Here is a 24,444-nt window from a genome sequence, read left to right on the forward strand (position 1 = left end):
TCAAATTGTCCACCACCTGATTCCAAATCTGATGTAGCCTGTCCACCACCACGTCCACTCCAGGACAATCCGAAGGCTCCACCTGACCAGAGGAAAAACGAGGATGAAACCCCGAATTACAAAAAAAAGGAGAGACCAACGTGGCCGAACTAGCCCGATTATTAAGAGCAAATTCGGCCAGTGGCAAAAAAGCAACCCAGTCATCTTGATCAGCAGAAACAAAACACCTCAAATAAGTTTCCAAGGTCTGATTAGTTCGCTCCGTCTGGCCATTCGTCTGAGGATGGAATGCAGACGAGAAAGACAAATCAATGCCCATCTTGGCACAAAACGTCCGCCAAAATCTAGACACAAACTGGGATCCCCTGTCAGAAACGATATTCTCCGGAATCCCATGCAAACGAACCACGTTCTGAAAAAATAAAGGGACCAACTCAGAGGAGGAAGGCAACTTAGGCAAGGGCACCAAATGAACCATCTTAGAAAAGCGGTCACACACAACCCAGATAACGGACATTTTCTGTGAAACCGGGAGATCAGAAATAAAATCCATGGAAATGTGCGTCCAAGGCCTCTTCGGGATGGGCAAGGATAACAACAACCCACTGGCCCGAGAACAGCAAGGCTTAGCTCGAGCACACACTTCACAAGACTGCACAAAGGTACGCACATCCCTAGACAAGGAAGGCCACCAAAAAGACCTGGCCACCAAGTCTCTAGTACCAAATATTCCAGGATGACCAGCCAACACAGAAGAATGGACCTCGGAGATGACTCTACTGGTCCAATCATCCGGAACAAACAGTCTTTCTGGTGGACAACGATCCGGTTTATCCACCTGAAACTCCTGCAATGCACGTCGCAAGTCTGGGGATACGGCGGACAATATTACCCCATCCCTAAGGATACCAGTAGGCCCAGAGTCTCCAGGAGAGTCAGGCACAAAACTCCTGGAAAGAGCATCTGCCTTCACATTCTTTGAACCTGGCAGGTATGAAACCACGAAATTGAAACGAGAAAAAAACAACGACCAACGAGCCTGTCTAGGATTCAAACGCCTGGCAGACTCAAGGTAAATGAGATTCTTGTGATCAGTCAAGACCACCACACGATGTCTAGCACCCTCAAGCCAATGACGCCACTCCTCAAATGCCCACTTCATGGCCAAAAGCTCCCGATTACCCACATCATAATTGCGCTCGGCGGGCGAGAATTTTCTAGAGAAAAATGCACATGGCTTCATCACCGAGCCATTAGAACTTCTCTGTGACAAAACCGCCCCCGCTCCAATCTCGGAAGCATCAACCTCAACCTGAAAAGGAAGTGAAACATCTGGTTGACACAACACAGGAGCAGAAGAAAACCGGCGCTTAAGTTCCTGAAAGGCCTCCACGGCCGCAGGAGACCAATCAGCAACATCAGCACCCTTTTTAGTCAAATCAGTCAAAGGTTTAACAACACTGGAAAAATTAGCAATGAACCGACGATAAAAATTAGCGAACCCCAAGAACTTCTGAAGGCTCTTAACAGATGTAGGTTGTGTCCAGTCACAAATCGCCTGAACCTTGACGGGATCCATCTCAATAGTAGAAGGAGAAAAAATGTACCCCAAAAAAGAAATCTTCTGGACTCCGAAGAGACACTTTGAGCCCTTCACAAACAGAGAATTGGCCCGCAGAACCTGAAACACCTTCCTGACCTGTAGAACATGAGACTCCCAGTCATCAGAAAACACCAAAATATCATCCAAATACACAATCATAAACTTATCCAGATATTCACGGAAAATATTGTGCATAAAGGACTGAAAGACTGACGGAGCATTGGAGAGTCCAAAAGGCATTACCAAATACTCAAAATGGCCCTCAGGCGTATTAAATGCGGTTTTCCACTCATCACCCTGTTTTATCCGCACCAGATTATACGCACCGCGAAGATCTATCTTAGTGAACCACCTAGCCCCCTTAATGCGAGCAAACAAATCAGTCAATAATGGCAATGGATACTGATACTTGACTGTAATCTTATTCAGAAGGCGATAATCTATACAAGGCCTCAGGGAACCATCTTTTTTTGCCACAAAAAAAAAACCTGCTCCCAGAGGGGACAAAGATGGACGAATATGTCCCTTTTCCAAGGACTCCTTAATATAATTCCGCATAGCAGTATGCTCTGGCAGTGACAGATTAAATAAACGACCCTTAGGGAACTTACTGCCAGGAATCAATTCTATAGCACAGTCACAATCTCTATGCGGAGGGAGCGAATTGAGCTTAGGCTCCTCGAAAACATCCCTATAGTCAGACAAAAACGCAGGGATCTCAGAAGGAGTAGATGAAGCGATTGAAATCGGAGGTGCATCATCATGAACCCCCTGACATCCCCAGCTTAACACAGACATTGTTTTCCAGTCCAGGACAGGATTATGAGTTTGTAACCATGGCAGACCAAGCACTAGTACATCATGTAAATTATAAAGTACAAGGAAGCGAATCACCTCCTGATGAACGGGAGTCATGCGCATGGTCACTTGTGTCCAATACTGCGTTTTATTCATAGCCAATGGTGTAGAGTCAATTCCCTTCAGAGGAATAGGAACTTCCAGAGGTTCCAGACTAAAACCGCAGCGTTTAGCAAATGACCAATCCATAAGACTCAGGGCAGCGCCCGAATCCACATAGGCATCGACGGAAATGGAAGACAGTGAAAAAATCAGAGTCACAGACAAAATGAACTTAGGCTGCAGAGTACCAATGGCAAAAGATTTATCAACCCTTTTTGTGCGTTTAGAGCATGCTGATATAACATGAGCTGAATCACCACAATAGAAACACAATCCATTTTTCCGCCTATAATTTTGCCGTTCACTTCTGGACTGAATTCTATCACATTGCATAGTCTCAGGTGCCTGTTCAGAAGACACTGCCAACTGGTGCACGGGTTTGCGCTCCCGTAAACGCCGATCAATCTGAATGGCCATAGCCATAGACTCATTCAGACCTGTAGGCGTAGGGAACCCCACCATAATATCCTTAATGGCCTCAGAAAGACCATTTCTGAAGTTTGCAGCCAGGGCGCACTCATTCCACTGAGTAAGCACCGACCATTTCCGAAACTTCTGACAATATATCTCCGCTTCATCATGCCCCTGAGAGAGGGCTAATAAAGCCTTTTCAGCCTGAATCTCCAGGTTAGGTTCCTCATAGAGCAATCCCAATGCCAGAAAAAACGCATCCACACTGAGCAATGCAGGATCCCCTGGTGCCAATGCAAATGCCCAATTCTGAGGGTCGCCCCGCAGGAAAGATATTACAATCTTGACCTGTTGAGCAGGGTCTCCAGAGGAGCGAGATTTTAAAGAAAGAAACAATTTACAATTGTTCCTGAAATTCAGGAAGGTAGATCTATCTCCAGAAAAGAACTCTGGAATAGGAATTCTAGGTTCAGACATGGGAGTGTGAACAACAAAATCCTGTATGTTTTGAACTTTTGCCGCGAGATTACTCAGGCTGGAAGCCAAACTCTGGACATCCATGTTAAACAGCTAAGATCAGAGCCATTCAAGGGTTAAGAGGAGGTAAGAAGCAGCTAGACAGCAATTAAGGGCTAGGCAGCAAAACTCTGAAGGGAAAAAAAAAAAAAAAATTCCCTTAAACACTTCTCTTTCTCCTGCTTCAGCCCAAACAATTAACACTTTGTGGGCCGGCTATACTGTCATGAATCCCAATGGCTAGGGATAGCACAGGACAAGCAAAGTACAAATATATTACGGACGAGCTCTAGGGTGATGGAACCTGGGCTGACCGCTGCCCTATGCCTGACAAACGCAACTAGAGATAGCCAGGGAGCGTGCCTACGTTGGTTCTAGACGCCACGCACCAGCCTAAGAGCTAACTAGCACTGCAGAGAAAATAAAGACCTCACTTGCCTCCAGCGGAATGAACCCCAAAAGATATAGTTGCCCCCCACATGTATTGACGGTGAAATGAGAGGAAGGCACACACATAGAGATGATATATATAGTTTTAGCAAATTGAGGCCCGCTGTAAACTAGAAAGCAGAACGATACAAAAGGGGACTGAGCGGTCAGCAAAAAACCCTAATCAAAAAAACCATCCTGAGATTACAAGAACCCATGTGCCAACTCATGGCACATGGGGAGAACCTCAGTCCACTAGAGCTACCAGCTAGCATAGAGACATAATAAGCAAGCTGGACAAAAAACCAAACAACTGAAAATCAGCACTTAGCTTATCCTGAAAGATCTGGGAGCAGGTAGGCAGGAACCAAACAGAGCACATCTGAATACATTGATAGCCGGCAAGGGAAATGACAGAAAGGCCAGGTAAAATAGGAAACACCCAGCCACTGATGGACAGGTGGAAACCAAAGGCCGCAACCCACCAAAGTCACCCAGTACCAGCAGTAACCACCAGAGGGAGCCCACAAACAGAATCCACAACAGAACTGTCTGTGTCTTCTGGTTGATACTCCACATCATCTTCCTCCTCAGAAACCTGTTCATCTGTATCACTTTGCTGCTGTGTGTCCTCTGATTCATTATCATCTAAGATATAATCCAGAATTTGGCTTAAGGCCCCGTCACACATAGCGAGATCGCTAGCGAGATCGCTGCTGAGTCACAAGTTTTGTGACGCAACAGCGACCTCAGTAGCGATCTCGCTATGTGTGACACGTACCAGCGATCAGGCCCCTGCTGCGAGATCGCTGGTTGTGTCGGAATGGCCTGGACCGTTTTTTGGTCATTGAGGTCCCGCTGACATCGCTGAATCGGTGTGTGTGACACCGATCCAGTGATGTCTTCATTGGTAACCAGGGTAAACATTGGGTTACTAAGCGCAGGGCCACGCTTAGTAACCCGATGTTTACCCTGGTTACCAGCGTAAATGTAAAAAACAACAAACAGTACATACTCACCATCTGATGTCCATCAGGTCCCTTGCCGTCTGCTTCCCACACTGACTGAGCGCCGCAAAGTGAAAGTGAAAGTACAGCACAGCAGTGACGTCACCGCTGCGCTCTGCTCTCACTGTACGGCGGCACTCAGTTAGAGCAGGAAGCAGATGGCGAGGGACCTGACGGACATCAGATGGTGAGTATGTACTGTTTGTTTTTTTTTGGTAACCAGGGTAAACATCGGGTTACTAAGCGCGGCCCTGCGCTTAGTAACCCGATGTTTACCCTGGTTACCCGGGTGCTGCAGGGGACTTCGGCATCGTTGAAGACAGTTTCAACGATGCCGAAGTCGTTCCCCTGATCGTTGGTCGCTGGAGAGAGCTGTCTGTGTGACAGCTCCCCAGCGACCACACAGCGACTTACCAACGATCACGACCAGGTCGTATCGCTGGTCATGATCGTTGGTAAATCGCTATGTGTGACGGGGCCTTTATATCAAATCTTCTCCTCATTGTTTGTTGCATGTGTAAACTGGAGATGTATACTCTGCAAAGTACCAACTCTAAGCTGATTTGGCCATACATGCCTGGACATGTCCCTAACTCAAGTTGTTGGAGGTAGAGCTGGCTGTGGGCTGTTGGTTTATATTGTGTTTATGAGTTCAGTTTTGGGACTTATTATTGTTTTTTTACTCTTATATTAGACCTGGGTAGAAATTGACCCCAACAACACAAATGTTATAATTTTAATAAGAGCATTTTACAATTTAGTAAAATAGTTTTATTTTATTGTATTTTGTTTTAAAATAAGTTCCTGAAAAAGTCAAAAAGTCTTGATGCAATAAACAAATGTATATATAATTTGTATGCATTTAAAAACCTAAAACGGGTCAGTCACGACCCTAACACTAGAGGAAGTTTAATAGCATCATTTCTTTAAAAAGTTAACCGTATATATTGGGATCAATATTTACCCTGCCCAGGCCTCTTTGGCATAAGGTTTATGAAGTGTATACACTTGATCCCTTTTTGTCAGCTTTACTTAAGTCTATTTGAAACACATTTTAGGTTGGAAGGTGCCCTTTGTTGTACCTCATATTGATATCCCCCATTATGGTGTTTTATGTTGTGCCCAACTGATATTATGATTAGGGATGGGCGGACCCATGGGAGATTGGGTTCTGGTACCCAACTGAACTTTAGTTCAAAGTTATGTTCAGCTATCAGACCTGTACACAAACCTTAACCTGAACCTGAACCCCATTGAAATTAATGGTGACCCGAACTTTGGAGCTGGAAAATCTGTCTCTACAACCGGACTCCTGAACTGTAAAACGGACTTCCAGGAGAAGTCTTCAGAGTTTATCACCCGACACTAGATGTTCCGTACAAGCTACAAACATCGAACTTTACAGTTTGGGTTTGCTCATCTCTAGTAATGATTAGGGTTGAGCAACCTTTACATTTATAGGATCGGGTCGGGTTTCACGAAACGCGACTTTTTCAAAAGTCGGGTCGAGTGAAATCGGCCGATCCTATAAAAAAGTCGGGGTCGGGGTCGGCCGAAACTCGAAACCCAATGCAGTGCATTGGGTTTCCAATGGTTCCCAGGGTCTGAAGGAGCGGAAACTCTCCTTCAGACCCTGGGATCCATATTTAAGTGTAAAATAAAGAATTAAAATAAAAAATATCGCCATACTTACCCTCTGATGCGCACTGGTACTAAGCGGGAACCTTCCTTCCTTAGAATCAGCCTTCCAGGACCTTGCGGTGACGTCGCGGTGACGTCGCGGCTTGTGATTGGTCGCGCGGCCGCCCATGTGACCGCTCGCGCGACCAATCACAAGCCGTGACGTCACGGGAGGCTGGACACGCGCCCATTTTAAAATGAGCGCGTCCAGCCTCCCGGCTTGTGATTGGTTGACCGCGGCGCAACCAATCACAAGCCGTGACGTCACGGGAGGCTGGACACGCGCCCATTTTAAAATGAGCGCGTCCAGCCTCCCGGCTTGTGATTGGTTGACCGCGGCGCAACCAATCACAAGCCGTGACGTCACGGGAGGCTGGACACGCGCCCATTTTAAAATGAGCGCGTGTCCAGCCTCCCGTGACGTCACGGCTTGTGATTGGTCAGGGCGGCCATATTGCCGGGACGCGGACCAATCACAGCAAGCCGTGACGTAATTTCGTCACGGCTTGCTGTGATTGGTCCGCGTCCCGGCAACATGGCCGACCTGACCAATCACAAGCCGGGAATTCACGTAACCAAGTAATAGCGCGAATTTTAAACAAACAACGCTGCCGGTTCCCTCGCTGAAGTCCCGGCTGCGTCGGACAGGTGAGTATAGCGATATTTTTTATTTTAATTCTTTCTTTTACACATTTATATGGTTCCCAGGGCCTGAAGGAGAGTTTCCTCTCCTTCAGACCCTGGGAACCATCAGGAATACCGTCCGATACATGAGTCCCATTGACTTGTATTGGTATCGGGTATCGGTATCGGATTGGATCCGATATTTTGCCGGTATCGGCCGATACTTTCCGATACCGATACTTTCAAGTATCGGACGGTATCGCTCAACACTACTTAGGGTATGTGCACACGTTGCGGATTTGCTGAGGATCCGCAGCGTTTTTTGAGGTGCAGGAACGCTGCAGATCCGCAATTGATTTACAGTACAATGTAAATCAATGAGAAAAAAAAATGCTGTGCACACTTTGTGGAAAATCTGCTGCGGAAAAGCTGCGGTTTTCAAGAAATAGCATGTCAATTATTTTTTGTGAATCTGCAGCGTTTTTGTACCCACTCCATTATAGAAAACCGCAGGGGTAAAAACCGCAGCAAATCCGCAAGAAAACCGCAGCAAAAACCGCACAAACTGCATAAAAAAACGCAGGTGCATTTTCTGCCAGGAGAGGCAGAATCCGCACCAGAAATTCCTAAGCCTAATCCACAACGTGTGCACATAGCCTTAAAGGGGTTTTTGAATTTAAGAATAAGTGGACCCCAAATGATTTTTTGGACTTGACAAAACAGGTAGATATTTGTCCTCCCCATGTCCGGCATTGACTGTTCACCATTTCTTCCATCTCAGTGTTTTGCCTGCAGTTTTAACATAACTTTAAGGCTATTTTCACACATTTGAATTTTTGCACCGTTCTTTTTTATGCGTTTTTTTAATGCAAATTTTCAGCTGCGTTTCACATTACCAGCAAAGTTTTTCACATTTCAGAAATCTCATGCACACTCCTGTTTTTTTTTTAATGACTGCTTTATGAAACAGCTACGTTTTTGAAAAATGTAGCATGTCACTTCTTTCAGTGTTTTTGCAGCGTTTTTGACCCTTTGAAATCAATGGGCGGTGCAAAAAAAAAATGCAAAAAAGCTGAAAAAAAAAACAGGTATCAAGTTTTGCTGCATTTTTGGTGCCAAAACCTGGTGAAGATTAATCAATCATTTTTTTTACGCACTAAACTTCATCAGTATGCACAAAGAGACAAATGTACTCTGACAAAAACACATTAAAGAAACGCCCCCAAAATGCTTTTTGTAAGCAGCTTAAAATTTGCATTACAAAAAAATGCTGCAAAAACGCAACGTGCGAACATAGCCTAACAGCTCACATCACTGAACTCAGTGACTCTGCTAAAATAGACAGCATGAGTCGCTGAGCTCAGTGATCGGCTGCAGTGGTGCTGTGAGCTATTGATATTTATAGTGAAAAGCCCCTTAATCCTATAAAAGAGTAAAATGTAATACTTAATTCTAGAACTATAAAACACTGACTAGTTTATTTGACTGTCAAATGTTTATTGTGAATTTTTTTCTGATGTTTTTTTAAAAGGGTTGGAAAAAAATATATCTTTTAAAGGTAATAGAGCAAAATCTCACACTTTGTTTTTATGAAGTGCAATATTAACGAAAATGTTTCTTTTCAGAGCTGAAATCATTTTGCATTCAGAAGTATAAAGGCATTTTGTTGTGTGAATCATTACAGTTGACTTGATAAACTCTGAAGTGGAGCTTTTTTTTTTCTCATGTGCAGTATGAAGCCACAATATTTTCAATGATAAGTATTGATGTAATTTGCATGCCTGGAGAAACAATGAACACCAGGACGAAAATATCCTAATGACTCACATTTGCATTTATTAAATCTGAATAGAGGTGGGCATATGCATAGTGGAGCATGCTTCCTTTCCAGGGAGGTGTGAAGTAATAAAACTTTTAGCATTTCTACATTCTTTTCCCTTTCTACATCTCAAAATCTTCTTAAAGGAGCTGTCTATTTATGACAACCCACGTTTAAGTTAATTCTTGCATTTTCTTTCATTCTGCAAGAGACGTTTGACCAATATAATGAACCTCAATTAACAAAATAGAAGATTTATGCATTTATGATGCAGGATAAAAGCAGGTTTGGTTTTGTTATTACACTATTAGTATTCAAGCTAAAATTGAGGTAAAAAAAAGATTAGAGACAAAATAAAATAAATGTTTTAGTCGTGTTAGTAATAAATGATTTCTGCGTGAGATGTTCACTAGGTGAGGAGGACAAGACTTGGCCTATGGAGTGATCATTAGAAACAAGTACAGACCAAAAAAAAGCATATTCGTGTCTAGAGTATAGGAAGGATGGTTATGCTATACACAAGGATAGAATTAGATCAATTTTACACAGATTTACTTTAAAAGGAACCTGTCACCATAGAAATACCATCCAATCTGTAGGCAACATGTTGTAGAGCAAGGGGAGCTGAGTAGATGGATATATAGGTTTGTGAGAAAAGATTCAGTATAACCTGTGATTTAGTCATTTGATTGTCTGCTTTTTCTGGGATTTTCGGTCCAGTGGGTGGTCCTATCAGTGATTGTCAGCTTCCAATGTATAAGTGTACAAATAGGGATAGGTGTCAATCACTGATAGGACCACCCACTGGACTAAATATCCCAGAAAGGGCAAAGGATTCAATGATTAAAACATAGGTTATGATGACTGTTATCTCATAAAATTATATATCAATCTACTCAGCTCCCCCCGCTCTATAACAAGATGTCTGCCGATTGGATGGCATTTTTATGGTGGCAGGTTCTCTTTAAGATATAATATAGATTAGAGAGGATATGACAGTAAGGACAGCAAACAGACAAATAGTGTTTGATTCTCTACAGTGTTTTTGACAAAAAGTTGCAAAATTTTACGCAACATGGAGTGGCACAAAAATCTTACTACTTTTGCCATTTTTGCGCAAGTTCAAGGAAGCTTCACCAAAATTGGCAGAGCTGAGGAGAAATCAAGATGGGGGTGGCTATTCTCCCATCTCAAATTCATCAAAAGTGCGAGCATTCTCAGCATTCTCTGACTGGAGTAGCATTTCTGATGAGGTGCCATGGAGAGACATTGTAATGATAAGATGTGCCAAAATCAGTAAGTGGCATGTGCTTCTTCATGAAAAAGATGCATCCTACTCCAGCAAGCCTTTTGTTAAGAATGGACTGCGAAGTTTTAATGAATCAATCCCTTAGGGAGCAGGAGAATGTCTGTAAGAAATGGGACTATCAACAAGGTCTTTAATGTTTTTTTAAGACCTTGTTAGAAAAGTAAAAAATTATCCAGTAGATTTTTGTTTAAAAAAATACCTGGCAATATTATATAATATTATAAAATAGTGAAAATCATTGTTACTCACTCTTAGTAATTGACGGACAAGTGGATGTTCAGGTCCACCGTGTTCGGCCGAATATTTAGAAAAATGTTTAGTTCAGGTGCCAGAACCAGATCCCGGACCCCATTGAAATGAATGGGGGGTCGAACATCCGGTATTTCCCACACTGTCATCTGTGTCACAGCATGAGAAGCACCGGTTCTGATAGGCGGTAAGTTCTTACTGTCAGTCAGAGCGCTGCAGTTCCCACGCTGTCATACAGATGACAGCCAGCAGCTATGACCGGTGGTAAAAAGGTTGCCAACAGTCACAGGCGTCGACTAATGTGAGTACCACTCTCATCATCGTACGCCTGGTCTCTCTGATAGCGAGAATCCAGGAAACAGTGAGCTGAGCCTGATAAATGCTGACTGTGACCTCAATGACATCACCGCAGATCACTGAAGCTTAGCTTAGCATCTCCTGGATTCACGGCTGAGCGGTCGCATCATGTCATCACTCAGACATGCAGTCCGGGTGAAGCATAGTTGGTCTCTTCGTGGGATAAATGGATTGTTGTCAGAGAGGTAACAAATAAGGCATTTTTTTAACTTTAGTTTTACATTAATAAATGGGTAAAAGAGGGTGGAGAATGTTTTTCAAATAAAGGCATTTTTCTGTGTGTTTACTTAAAAGGATTTTTTCTGTGCATGTCTTTATTTCATTTTCATTACGGGGTTAGTAATGGGGGCATCTTATGGACGCTTTTCCGTTACTGACACCTGGGCTTGAAGTCAGCTGACATCAGAAAGCTGACATCAACCCCACAAATATTACCCCACTTGCAACCGCAAGTAGGAAGAGACAGGCAAATCGCCATAATTGGCCAATATCCATGGGCCCTTCCTAGTTTGAGAATACCAGCCCCCAGATGTCTGCTTTATCTTGGCTGGTTGTCAAAGACGTGGGGGACCCTACGTCGTTATTTTACATTAGCTATTTCAATAATTAAAAAAAACATGTGGAACCCTCTATTTTTGATAGCCAGCTAATATAAAGCTGATAACTGGGGGTTGCAACCCACAGCTGTCAGCTTTACTTGTGGTAGTTAGCAAAAAAAGAGGGGTCCCATACCATTTTTTAATTAATTTTTTTTATTTATTGCATAAGCGCCAGTTAATGAATACTCTCATCATCACATCTCACTGCTATTAGCTACACTAGGTGTATGCTTCTTCAGGGAAAAGTCCATGTTCAGGGTCCATCCATGGACACTAGGTGTTAGGTATAGACTCTGAACTTTACCATTCGGGTTTGTCCATCCCTATTCACTGTCTCCTCTAGCGATCCAGCACTGACCCTGCACATACCTATTTGTCTATATGCAGCCGTCCATCCACTACTGTGGCCAATCAGTGATTAGGTGCCATCCTAGGTGCCATCCTACTGGTATCATGTCTCTCATCACTAAGTGGGGATTCCAGTAGTTCAACATGTGCCAAACTACGACCAAAGCTGCAGTATATAAAGAGCAGAATGTAAAATAGTAACAATTTGGTTTTACATAAATTTTTATGTAATTATATAATACTATATGGAGGCCCGATGCGATAGGACGGTAATGTCACAATGGGGGTAGGCTTTGCAGTGTTGAGAATCTCTTCCCCATGTGCTGCCCCACCTATCCACTCTCTCTTTCCCCATGTGCTGACTTCTGTCTGTGCTCTCCTCTTTGACCTGTCTACCCCATGTGCTATCCCCCTTGTGTGCTGTCTCTCTCCTTCCTGTGCGGTGTTCTAACCTCAAAGACAATACTGACATTACAGCATGAGATCGCAGAGGATACATTTTGTGAGGTAAAATATTGTTTAAAAACAGTCAGTGAAATATTTTATCTGATAATTAGTGTTGAGCATTCCGATACCGCAAGTATCGGGTATCGGCCGATACTTGCGGGTATCGGAATTCCGATACCGAGATCCGATACTTTTGTGGTATCGGGTATCGGTATCGAAACAACATTAATGTGTAAAATTAAGAATTAAAATAAAAAATATTGCTATACTCACCTCTCCGACGCAGCCTGGACCTCAGCGAGGGAACTGGCAGCGTTGTTTGCTTAAAATTCGCGCGTTTACTTCTTTACTTGAAGTCCCGGCTTGTGATTGGTCGCGTGCCGCCCATGTGACGTAATTTTAAAATGCGCGCGTGTCCTGCCTCCCGTGACGTCACGGCTTGTGATTGGTCGCGTCGCCCATGTGACCGCGACGCGACCAATCACAAGCCAGAACGTAATTTTAAAATCCTGAAGGACCTAAAATTACGTCACGGCTTGCTGTGATTGGTCGCGTCGCGGCCACATTTTAATTCTTAATTTTACACATTAATATGGTTCCCAGGGCCTGAAGGAGAGTTTCCTCTCCTTCAGACCCTGGGAACCATCAGGAATACCGTCCGATACATGAGTCCCATTGACTTGTATTGGTATCGGGTATCGGTATCGGATTAGATCCGATACTTTGCCAGTATCGGCCGATACTTTCCGATACCGATACTTTCAAGTATCGGACGGTATCGCTCAACACTACTGATAATATAAATCCTCTTGGATCTCCTGCTGTAATGTCAGTATTGTCTTTTGCTTCCTCCCCTGCCCAGGAGCTGTGGTATGCTCCGTATATGGTCAGACACAGTTATTAAAATTAACTTTCATTCGTGGGAAAACCCCTTTAATGTGACCGGCTTCCTCTGCCTGTAGACACGTCGCACATCTGCCGCCGGGATCAGCCGAATGATTCACTGCACCTGTGCGGAATTTGCAGTAAATTAGACCGCCGCCATCTTTGTGCAGACAGATAGCGGCGGTCACAGTAAAGCTGTGCATGCGCTCCTCCTGTAGAAAGATGGCGGCGGTCAATGAATCATTCGGCTGATCCCGGCGGTGGCATGTTCGTGACGGTGTTCCGTTGGTGGTACCACACAAGAGGCTGCGTACTGCGTATACAGTATGTGTGTGTGGTGCATACGGCGTATACAGTGTGTGTGTGTGGTGCGTACGGCATATACAGTGTGTGTGGTGCATACAGCGTATACAGTGTGTGTTTGTGTATGTGTGTGTGTGATACGAAAGTGTTCCACTGGTGGTACTGTGAAAGAGGCTGGTACCACCAGCAGTTTCCATATTGAGACACCCATCACTTGGGTGTGCCAATATGGAGGTTCGTGAACTTCCTCTGCTTGGAATTCTGGGATCCGGACACATGTGGATGGAACAGGATGTGAAGACATTACAAGGTAAGTATATTTATAGATTGGCAACCAAAAGCATTTTGTACAAAAGTAGGTTTCCAGAAACCACCGGAGACTAGATGGAGGTGGACATGACTTGGGGATGGGTGGACCGAGAACTCATGCAGCTTTTATTTGTATTGCGGTGTAGATTTTAAACAAGAGTGTTGTTGCTTTAAAGGGAACCTATCACCCCGTTTTTTAAAAATTAGATAAAAATAGTGTGAAATAGGGGCAGAGCTGGGCTTTACATTAGTGCCTTTTTGGTGCCTTTACACCCCCGTTAGGCTGCCGAAATACCTTTGTGAAGTGGCCGTTTTGTCCTGTCACTCAAGTTGGTCAGGTCGGATGGGCGTGGTCACAGCGCTGTTTCTCCCCCAGATCAGGCTCATCATTATGTTGGTGGCGTAGTGGTGTGCGCATGTCCAAGGTCCCGAATCCTGCACAGGGGAGTGAAAATAGCAGCGATGTCCGTTATTTCATTGGTGGTCGGTGGGCGCGGCCATCTTGCTTTGGCCGCGCGTGCGCAGAAGCGGCGCTCTGCTGGCCGCGGCTTCAGGAAAATGGCCGCGGGCATCCGCGCGTGCGCAGATGGCTATCGCGGCGGCCATTTTCGTGAAGCAGAGTTCGCATCTCGGCTTCACGAAAATGGCCGCCGCGATAGCCATCTGCGCACGCGCGGATGCCCGCGGCCATTTTCCTGAAGCTGCGGCCAGCAGAGCGCCGCTTCTGCGCACGCGTGGCCAAAGCAAGATGGCCGCGCCCACCGACCACCAATGAAATAACGGACATCGCTGCTATTTTCACTCCCCTGTGCAGGATTCGGGACCTTGGACATGCACACACCACTACGCCACCAACGTAATGATGAGCCTGATCTGGGGGAGAAACAGCGCTGTGACCACGCCCATCCGACCTGACCAACTTGAGTGACAGGACAAAACGGCCACTTCACAAAGGTATTTCGGCAGCCTAACGGGGGTGTAAAGGCACCAAAAAGGCACTAATGTAAAGCCCAGCTCTGCCCCTATTTCACACTATTTTTATCTAATCTTTAAAAAACGGGGTGATAGGTTCCCTTTAAGAGGAAGTTTAGATGTTTGTGCCTGGTGTATTACTGTGAGGAGGGTGGGGCTTATATAGGGGAGGCAACTCTGGCTCTCCCTCTTTCTCTCACAGGATGGACAGGAGGAAACATTAAGGAAACATGTCTGCAGTTTCAGGGAAGTATAATACTGGGGTTATCAACTCACATTATAGCTGATAGGAGTACATTCACCTCACACATCATGTATTAGTGTAGTATCAGCTCCTACATCATATATAGGATCAATTTTACCTCAGAAATTCATGTAGCCGCCATGTTCCCTCATGTGTACCTCCCTGCAGACATGGCTGATATACTACTCCACATTCATCATGTATTAGTGTAGTATCAGGTCTTACATCTTATTTGGCAGCAGTATTACCTCAGAGATTCATGTAGCTGCCATGTTCCTTCATGGGTCTGTTACAAGTTGCCTCACACACTGCAGAGAGAGCTCCTGTGTGACCTCCTTACAGACATGGCTGCTGTATCACATTTCTGCTGTATTATACAGAGTCTTCATGAGTTTTGGGTATCTGTATGATAGGTCAGAGCATTGACACATACAGTGTCTGCTATTGCTAGCACGGAGCTGGGCAATAACAGGGACTAGTCACTGGTGAGAGGGAGCAGTAATGGGATGGTGTATATATATACCGTATATATATGAGGGTAAGAGGCTTTATGTCTGTGCATTGCATGCTGCTGTGTGCGGATTCCCCCCTTCCCATTTAAGGAGTCTGGTGATCTGTATGTGACCTCATCTCTGCTACAGTACAGTCTGATGATGCTGGGTGTACAGATCCCCAGCATAACAGGTTACTCTCACTATATATATGTGATATATGAGTAAAGGCTCCATCTCTGCTACAGTACAGTCTGATGACGCTGGGTGTACAGATCCAGCATAACAGGTTACTCTCACTATATATATATGTGATATATGAGTAAAGGCTCCATCTCTGCTACAGTACAGTCTGATGATGCTAGGTGTACAGATCCAGCATTACAGGTTACTCTCACTATATATATGTGATATATGAGTAAAGGCTCCATCTCTGCTACAGTCTGATGATGCTGGGTGTACAGATCCAGCATAACAGGTTACTCTCACTATATATATGTGATATATGAGTAAAGGCTCCATCTCTGCTACAGTACAGTCTGATGATGCTAGGTGTACAGATCCAGCATTACAGGTTACTCTCACTATCTATATGTGATATATGAGTAATGGCTCCATCTCTGTGCAGCATGCTTATCATGTATACAGACTTTGAGTACATGTTAGATCCTGGGTCTCCAGGTTATTTCCCTTGCTGCACATATAATCTGTGCATGACTTCCAAATCCGTGCTTTATTTCTGGAGATATGGCAGCCTTTAATCCTATTATGTTGCATGCTGTCCTGCCTGATATATCCACCCCCTTTTTCTGAATATATAAGATGGTGGATAGCACAAGCCTGAGTGCATTACCTGGAGCCTTACTATATATATATTTTATCAGGTATCAATAATTATTCAGGGAGTAATTCAGCACAGGCATGGCGGTGAGTGGGGCACTAATAATGCAGCATATGGCGGGCAGTGAGTGGACACTAATAGCTCAGCACATGGCAGGCATTGAGTGGACACTAATAACTCAGCACATGGCGGGCAGTGAGTGGGCACTAATAACTCCGCACATGGTGGGCAGTGAGTGGGCACTCCTAGTGTGATGCTGCACCTTACTCTGGAGAACACATCATAGGCCCAGTTTTCAGCCCTGTCTCTCGTCTATGGTATGTAGGTGGTGTGACTGACTGGGGACACAGACCTTGCAGTTTTCTGCACGTACACTTATGGCTGCAGGCAGCTTATACTAGACCTACATACATATATTTTCCTACGATGTATGTGCAGCTGGTGATTAGACAGCCTTTCTGTAACTGCTGTAGAGGAGCAGGCAGCTTCTCCTTTATTGTTACAGCATATAACACAGCATTGCCCATCATCAAATGTATCTGACCTTATGATGGGACATTTTCCAGTATCAACCTGTAATATACCTTGGTTGTAAACTTACATGGTGTTTTCATCTTCACCTATCCCACATCTTGTGCAGTTAGGGGGGTCCTTGAAGTTAGTTATAAATTGGTGTGGGGGATCCATTGGGATATGGATTTCTCTTTTTGGAATTTAATTTGGTTCTTGATCTGGTGAATGGTAGAGGGGATTTTCAGCAAGGGTTTGTTGAATCCTCAGGAAGTTCAAGTGAACATTGGAACCCTGTGATTGTGGTGCTCCCAAGCTGGTGGGGTAACGGCTGGGAGTAATTGGTACATTTTATGTTCACTTTTTGTTTGGTAATCACCAGATCTTATGAGCTTCAAGGACTCTTCCCAGCATGTTAATGTTCTTTAAGCTTTGATGTTTTATTGTATGCTGTTTTAATTCTAATATTGTCCCCTTCATATATTTGCAGGAATGGTGTTTATCCACAGAGTGCTTAATTTTATATTACCTAAGATGGTGGATAGCATAGACTGAGTGGATTACCTGGAGCCGGGCAGTTGGGGGGGTCCTTGAAGTTGGTTGCAAATTGGTTTGGGGGATCCATTGGGATATGGATTCTTCCTTTTGGTATTAAATATGGTTCTGTATCTGGTGAAATGTGGAGGGGAGTTTCGGCAAGGGTTTGTCGGATCCTCAGGATGTTCAAGTGAACGTTGGAACCCTGTGGTTATGGTGCTCCCGAGCCAGTGGGGTAATGGCTGGGAGTAATTGTTGGTACATTTTATGTTCACTTTATGTTTGGTAATCGCCAGATCTTATGAGCTTCAAGGACTCCTCCCAGCGAGCTAAGGCTATTTATGCTTTGTTGGGTTATTGTATGTTTGTTTTAATAAAGGTGTGTATTAAAAAAAAAGCACTTATTTGTTTCATTTTAGTGGGTCCTTGAAGTTAATTATGATTTAGTCAGTAGGGGTAACCATCTCAGTTATGGACCCTCTGTTTAGGGGGGTATTCATCATAGTATGACCCTTTGTGTGGAGGAGTAAACATCTTGGGTATGGCCCTTGGATGGAGGGGTGTACATCATAGTATGACCCCCTAATGTGGAGGAGTAACCGTTTTTGGTATGGCCCCCTGGTGTGTAGGAGTGACCATCACGGTATGGCCCCCTGGTCTCCAGAAGCATTTATATCTTACAAGACCCAGTTAGGGTAAAGTCCCTGTGGTCATGGCAATCATATTCTACATGCCTACAAATTAAATTGGGTCCTATGAGCTAGGAACAATAGCTTAACAAAAAAAAAAAAAAAGTAGGCATGCATTTCAATACAATCTGTAGCTTCAAGGACGCTCTCTTTTTTCATGTGACTTGAGAATGCTGAGGCACAGATTTTGACTGTTTATATTGACCAACTCCTGTTTCTTTCAAGGTTGTCCTCTGGACAATGCAGTAATCTGGGGCATTAAACTGAAGAGCAATGTACCTAATATGGGTGCCCTGGAGTCAGTGGAAGTGACTAAGGGAAAAGTAATGAAGTGCATCTCGATGCCCTTGAGCTAGTGGGAGCGGCTAAGGGTGAAGAAATCAAGCGCATTAACACGAAGGGCGATGTGCCTATTCCCATTGCCTTTGTCCCAGTTGGAGAGGGTTAATGGTATTTGTTATCAAGTGCCTGTAAAGCAATTAACAATGGCGTTGCAAGGTTATTAATAATGCCTTTGTAGTCTTTTCTGCTATAGGCTTATTTCATTTACTATGTCCAAATATTACAGAAATTGTTTAAATTATTTGATGATCGGTTATAATGTTGATATATTGTGTATGGTTTTTAATTACTCCTTGTTTATAGTATCTTTCTCTTTTTATACACCACTTCTATACATCACTTTTTGGGTAGTAATAGTAAGTGGGTTTAAGAATTGGTTACTACACAGCCCAGCAACTGTATGTAATGGTGGTTTCTAGAACTAAAATCTGTGAATTAGTGAGTTATTAGAGCTGGCTACAATACATGCGGTAAAATAGTTTTTGAGGCATGACAGATGTCATTATACAGGTAGTCAGACTGTGGCTACCCCTTTATTATGGTTTAGTTTCTGCATTACCCATTATAGGATCCACATTGCAGGATGTTTAGCGGCTGTTATTTTGCTATAGTTACCGTATTATCGATCATAATTTGGTAGTGTTGCATTGTTAAAATTAATCTGTAGTCCTGGAATTTTGTTATTTATATGCACAGTCTTTCCATAGCATGCAGAACTGGTTGATGACTTTATTAGGCATGGGTGATGGGGGTCGAGTCTATTCAAGGTGTCAAATGGCCTCGCTGGTGGTGGTTTAGGAGTCAGGTGGAAGTTGCAGACAAGTTAAGGTGGACTAATTTTAACTAATAGAGGATGTAAAACCTCATGGTGGTGAGCAGGCTCAGCTTTGATGGCCAGCCTCAAGGACGTTGTAATGGTAACATCAATCAGGGGCGGGCACAATGGTTAAGCACAGGAGTGAGGATAATAGGGTCATTGGTGCCCTGAAAGTTTACTGGCTCTGCTTGAATGGCAAGCCAGTGTGTGCCGCCCCTTTATGGTTGTCTGTCCTGGTGCTGTATGTCAGACAGCTGGGGATATCGCAGTACTTGTGAATCCCAATGTACAAGCACTCCACCTGACTCCTACTGTGATTATTTAATCCTGTGATTTGAATAAAAGCTGTGGCCATTTTGACAACCAAAATAATGTGTTTTGTGTATTTATTTTAGTACCTAGGTTTACAGTAGTTATGGTGGTTTTAAGAAGGAGTGCGGTCCATCCCATATCCAAAAGTCATGATATTGGACAACTCTGTAACAAATAGCCTTCTCTGTTGCTTATCCTTACACTGTAAGGATGTAATTTTTTAGGTATTAAAGCATTGAGAGCTTTACCTTAATATTCTGCTCACATCCAATACCCTATAGGGTGAATATATCTCTGTAAGTGTATTGTAAGTAATTCCCAGCAGATGGATCTGTCTGTTCACAGTAACATTAGTCTCTGAGACAAGATCAATATGTGTGATTCAAGGGTAAGAGTGCATGCAAGGGCTGATATCATGTCAGGAGAGATTCCATGACAAAAAGAAAAATAGAAGACATGACAGGACCTTCGACCCTTATTGTTGACTAGTAAGAAATTGTTAGTGTGCTTAAAAGGTTTCATCACCTTGTTTTATACCAGGAGAGCTATAAAAAGGAATAGTACCACTATTTATTCTGTATGCCTCAGATAATAGCCTACGTTGAGAAGTGGTCTTGTAGAGAGGAGGTAGGCAGGATTCGAACCTTGGAAGGAGATCTTTGAGGAACTTAGAGGAAGTTAGAGATAATTGATTTCTGGGAACTAATAAATGTCACTAGAAGTCTCCCTCAGTAGAATCAAATACTTATCTCAACTCTAGAAACATTCAATTGAGCTGATCTTGCAATCAATCGTACACTTATATATAAAAATACGCTGAAACTTGCCTTGGAAAGGATTTTACAGTTTCTGGAAGAACTTAATTGGCCGAGTTCACGAGTGCAAGCAGCTTCTGCACTTTGGGTGTCATGCATGGAGGATAAGACAGGCCGGATTGCTAGGTGATGTGTGCACTGCGCGTGGCATCCACCAGATTAGCAGTTCTCTTATTTAAAAGAACTTTTCTGGTCAATACGTAAGGCTGAAGTGCTCATGACTGTAGATTATGTGGAATCTTTCAGCAGGTTTTTGCTATTTAATCTGAGAGCAGTATGATGTAGGGGCAGATACCCTGATTCCAGTGATGTGTCACTTACTAGGTAGCTTGTTGTAGTCACAATAAAATCAGTGTTTTATTACCAGTATATTATCACTAGAAAACTAGTTGTCTTGTGCCATATAGTCCTCCTGCTCTGTGTAATCCAGAAGGAGTTTTGTGGAGTTCAGCTTTCAGAAAACTGATAGAGAAAAGATTAATTTTATCAAAATGACAGCATGCAGCTCAGTAAGTTATACATCACTGAAATCTGAGTTTGTGTCTCTACATCATGTTGTTTTGAGATAACATAGCAAAAACCTGGTGATAAATTTCCTTTAAATGCTCCACAACTCTGCTCTATGCTCTTCGTTAAAGGAGTTGCCTCAAGTTCTATGTGGATCAAAATCCTCTACATTGTCAAGAATGAAATGATTTTTACTTTTATAGGGTACGACTTGTTGCCTACCTTAACAGCCCTCCTAGGTAAGTAGCTTGTGCCACTAGCAGGCTTTATTTTTTAAAACCTAATTGTACCATTTTGAGGCTGGTTAGATATAACCAGCTTGAGTGTCCCTACACTTCTCCCATGCTTTGTCCATGCATGATATAAAGTCCTGTTGAATCATGGCAGTGTGCACAGTGCTCATTGTCACAATTCTCTGGTTTAACTGGGGCGAGCGGTTGGTCACATAATCATGCCTATAAGATTTGCATATTGGCAGTCTCATACCAACTAGACTTGTCTCTTAACTCACTTCTATTGAGAGAAGTCAAATGGGTCTCATGAGCAAATGACTGCAAGTATGCAAATTACATGCGTGCAGTCACATGACCACCCGCTCTCACCAGCTATACCAGGGAATCATAACAGTGTGCACACTACACGCTGCCACGATTCAGAAGTCTGAAGTCGCATAGAGAGCTAGTGTGCAGTCACATAGAGAGCTAGTCTGCAGTCACATTGAGAGCTAGTCTGCAGTCACATAGAGAGCTAGTCTGCAGTCACATAGAGAGCTAGTCTGCAGTCACATAGAGAGCTAGTCTGCAGTCACATTGATATCATCACACAGCAGAGATCAGTTACTAATGTGTCTGACACTGAAAAACCCCAGCATGTTTAAGCATTGCATTGATGGCCTATTGATTTTTGGTGGGCACCATATACTTTATTTCTTTCTTTGTGGCTCAGTTGAAAATATGATGTCTTGCTACAAGATTGTGCTATTAAACTCATCAGTGAAGGTCCTTGAGGAAAATAACAAAAAGGTATCGCAGCTCACCCTAAATGTAAAACGGATCCTTCAGTGCCATGGCAGAAAATAAAAAAAGATATTGATCCAGCACAGGCTTTAATCTGGTAAATGATTATTTTTTTATTTTTTTTTATAGAAAACAGCATTAAAAGCTCCAGAAGCAAAATAAGTACAAATAGAAACTACTCCATCTTCTCATAAAGACAAAAGAGACAAAATCATGGTTCATGCACTTCAGATTTCAATGATCCTTACACATAACCGCCTTAGACAAAGTTAGATTTCAATAGGAAACTTTTTATCTAAACTTCGGCCACAGATAATCCTATGAGTACTTCTTAAATAATAATAATCTTTATTTTTATATAGCGCTAACATATTCCGCAGCGCTTTACAGACATCATCGGCACTATCTCCAATGGGTCTCACAATCTAAATTCCCTATCAGTATGTCTTTGGAGTGTGGGAGAAAACTGGAGAACCCGGAGGAAGCCCACGCAAACACGGGGAGAACATACAAACTCCTTGCAGATGTTGTCCTTGGTGGGATTTAAACCCAGGACTCCAGGGCTGTAATGCTAACCACTGAGCCACCGAGCTGCCCCACTTGTTCCATTTGTTTCACAACCTGACCATTTAATTCAGATTCTGCTGAGTTTTCCGCAGTCTCATCTCATAAACCGTCATTTGGGATTGTATTGGTGACTTTGACAATATGTTAATGCCCGTGTTTGTCATCTATCTTACCTTAGTTTTCTATACCAAAAGGATCACGTAGTAAGGCCTCGTTCAGACATCAGTTTTTCATGTATGGGATCTATGCGTGTTTTTCACAGAGAGAACACATACCAACTATCACAGATGGTGCTATTCACATATCAGTGGTTTTGCAGAATATGTGTCCACAAACAAATAACAGAGATATGTCAATTTTTTATTTGAGTCACAGATGAAAATTACACATATAAGTCTATGGATCCGTGAAAAATCACTGACATCACATGTTGCCATCCATGAGCAAAGCGTGTGCAGTCTGGGATTAACATTGCAGGGGTTAAGAGAAGTTTTGCAATCAATTTATTTTTTCATGCAAGAAAATCTCCGGAGAGGGGACATCTTACCCTCACATTGAACATATGTGATTAATTGTGGTTGGGAAAGAGAGAAAACTAATTATAAGGAAGTGAGAGAGAGCTGACACTTCCATCTCCACTAAAGTATCGATGTCCTGCAGTGACCAGGTAATTACAACAGGGAGATTTGCTGGGAAGAAGACACCAAGGCTGAGATTTGTTTACACAGAGGCAGGGAAGTATGCTCCCAAACCAAAGAGTTTACTTTGATCAAAAACACCGATCACAGACCAGCTGGAGACAGTGGTCAGTGATGAAAATAGGAGTTTGCATTGATCCAATATTAATGAGAAAATGTATTTTCAGTCTCATAGCTAGAAGACGCATATAACCCCATCACTCACATCACCGTAAGGCCATTCTAACCCTTCCAACTTAATATTGGCCTAATAGATGTTGTTATCCATGCCATGTTTCATCTCTATTGACAGATAAAATTGTGATAAGAAGCAAGATGACAATATCTCCAACCTGGGACCTACAGGGGAAAAGTTACCCTGAAAGTTAGAGATCTCTTCAAATTCTAACAGATCTAGCACATCCCACAACCAGTCCCCATATAAGCTCACCAAGGGGAGGTATCAGGGCATAACCTTGATCTAATAAAAATGAGAGTATTGATGTCTGTCTGGAAGACATAGTTCGCAGTTAGAGTGCTCCATTTTCCTAATCGGAGTGCATCCCTGTGCTACCTGTTACCGGTATCCAATCGGGCTGTATAAACTTCATTTATTTTGTATATGAACCATCTGGATAAGGCAAAAAATGTTGAAGTTTTTCTAGATCTGGCCGTCTGGTTTTCACATTTAGCTGTCATTTAACTTACAAGATAGAAATATATATTATAGAGTTTGCATTATGACTTTTTCTGAAATTTGCAGGTAATATTTATGTACTACACAGTGTCTATAATACAGTGTACCCTTTCACTATAGTCTAGTCATACTGCGTTTGTGTACTTAGCCTAATATCTATACCAGGAGCTTTTACTGATCTATATTCTAATATTACCATAGGCTCTCCTCTACTATATTGAAGCCAAAAGTGTGATCTTTTGGCCTCTGTCTGACTGGTATTTGTATACGTATATGTGTGATAAAGGATAATGGCTGGGCAATATGCACAATAATTAATGATAGAGAATTTGCCATCAGAAAATGACTTATACATTTTATAAATCCATTTTTTATATATTTAAAATATTTGTTTTGGTGTTTTTTTCTATCATTTCTTTATTATTATTTATAAAATACCTTGTAAGATCCACCATTTGCAGTAGGTAATGGTAGGAGCTCACCTTCTCCCATCCCAGCACAATGATCTCTGCACAGATCACAGAGCATGCCTATGAACATAACTTAATGGCCCCA

General features: G+C 43.0%; 1 protein-coding gene across 3 annotated transcripts in view; it reads left to right on the forward strand.

The window, feature by feature from the left end:
• Positions 1 to 24,444, forward strand: part of TMEM132C (transmembrane protein 132C) — a 1,041,790-nt gene that overhangs the window by 650,339 nt on the left and 367,007 nt on the right. Inside the window, exon 4 of one of the 3 annotated variants that reach the window (XM_077293267.1) lies at positions 21,136 to 21,171. The exons of the other annotated variants lie outside the window; for them this stretch is intronic. Within the exon in view, the coding sequence (XP_077149382.1) occupies positions 21,136 to 21,171 (36 nt within the window). The remainder of the gene's footprint in view (positions 1 to 21,135; positions 21,172 to 24,444) is intronic. 3 annotated transcript variants of the gene reach the window in all.

This window comes from Ranitomeya variabilis, chromosome 1 (assembly GCF_051348905.1).
Source record: "Ranitomeya variabilis isolate aRanVar5 chromosome 1, aRanVar5.hap1, whole genome shotgun sequence".
NCBI classification, from domain to species: Eukaryota; Metazoa; Chordata; class Amphibia; order Anura; family Dendrobatidae; genus Ranitomeya; species Ranitomeya variabilis.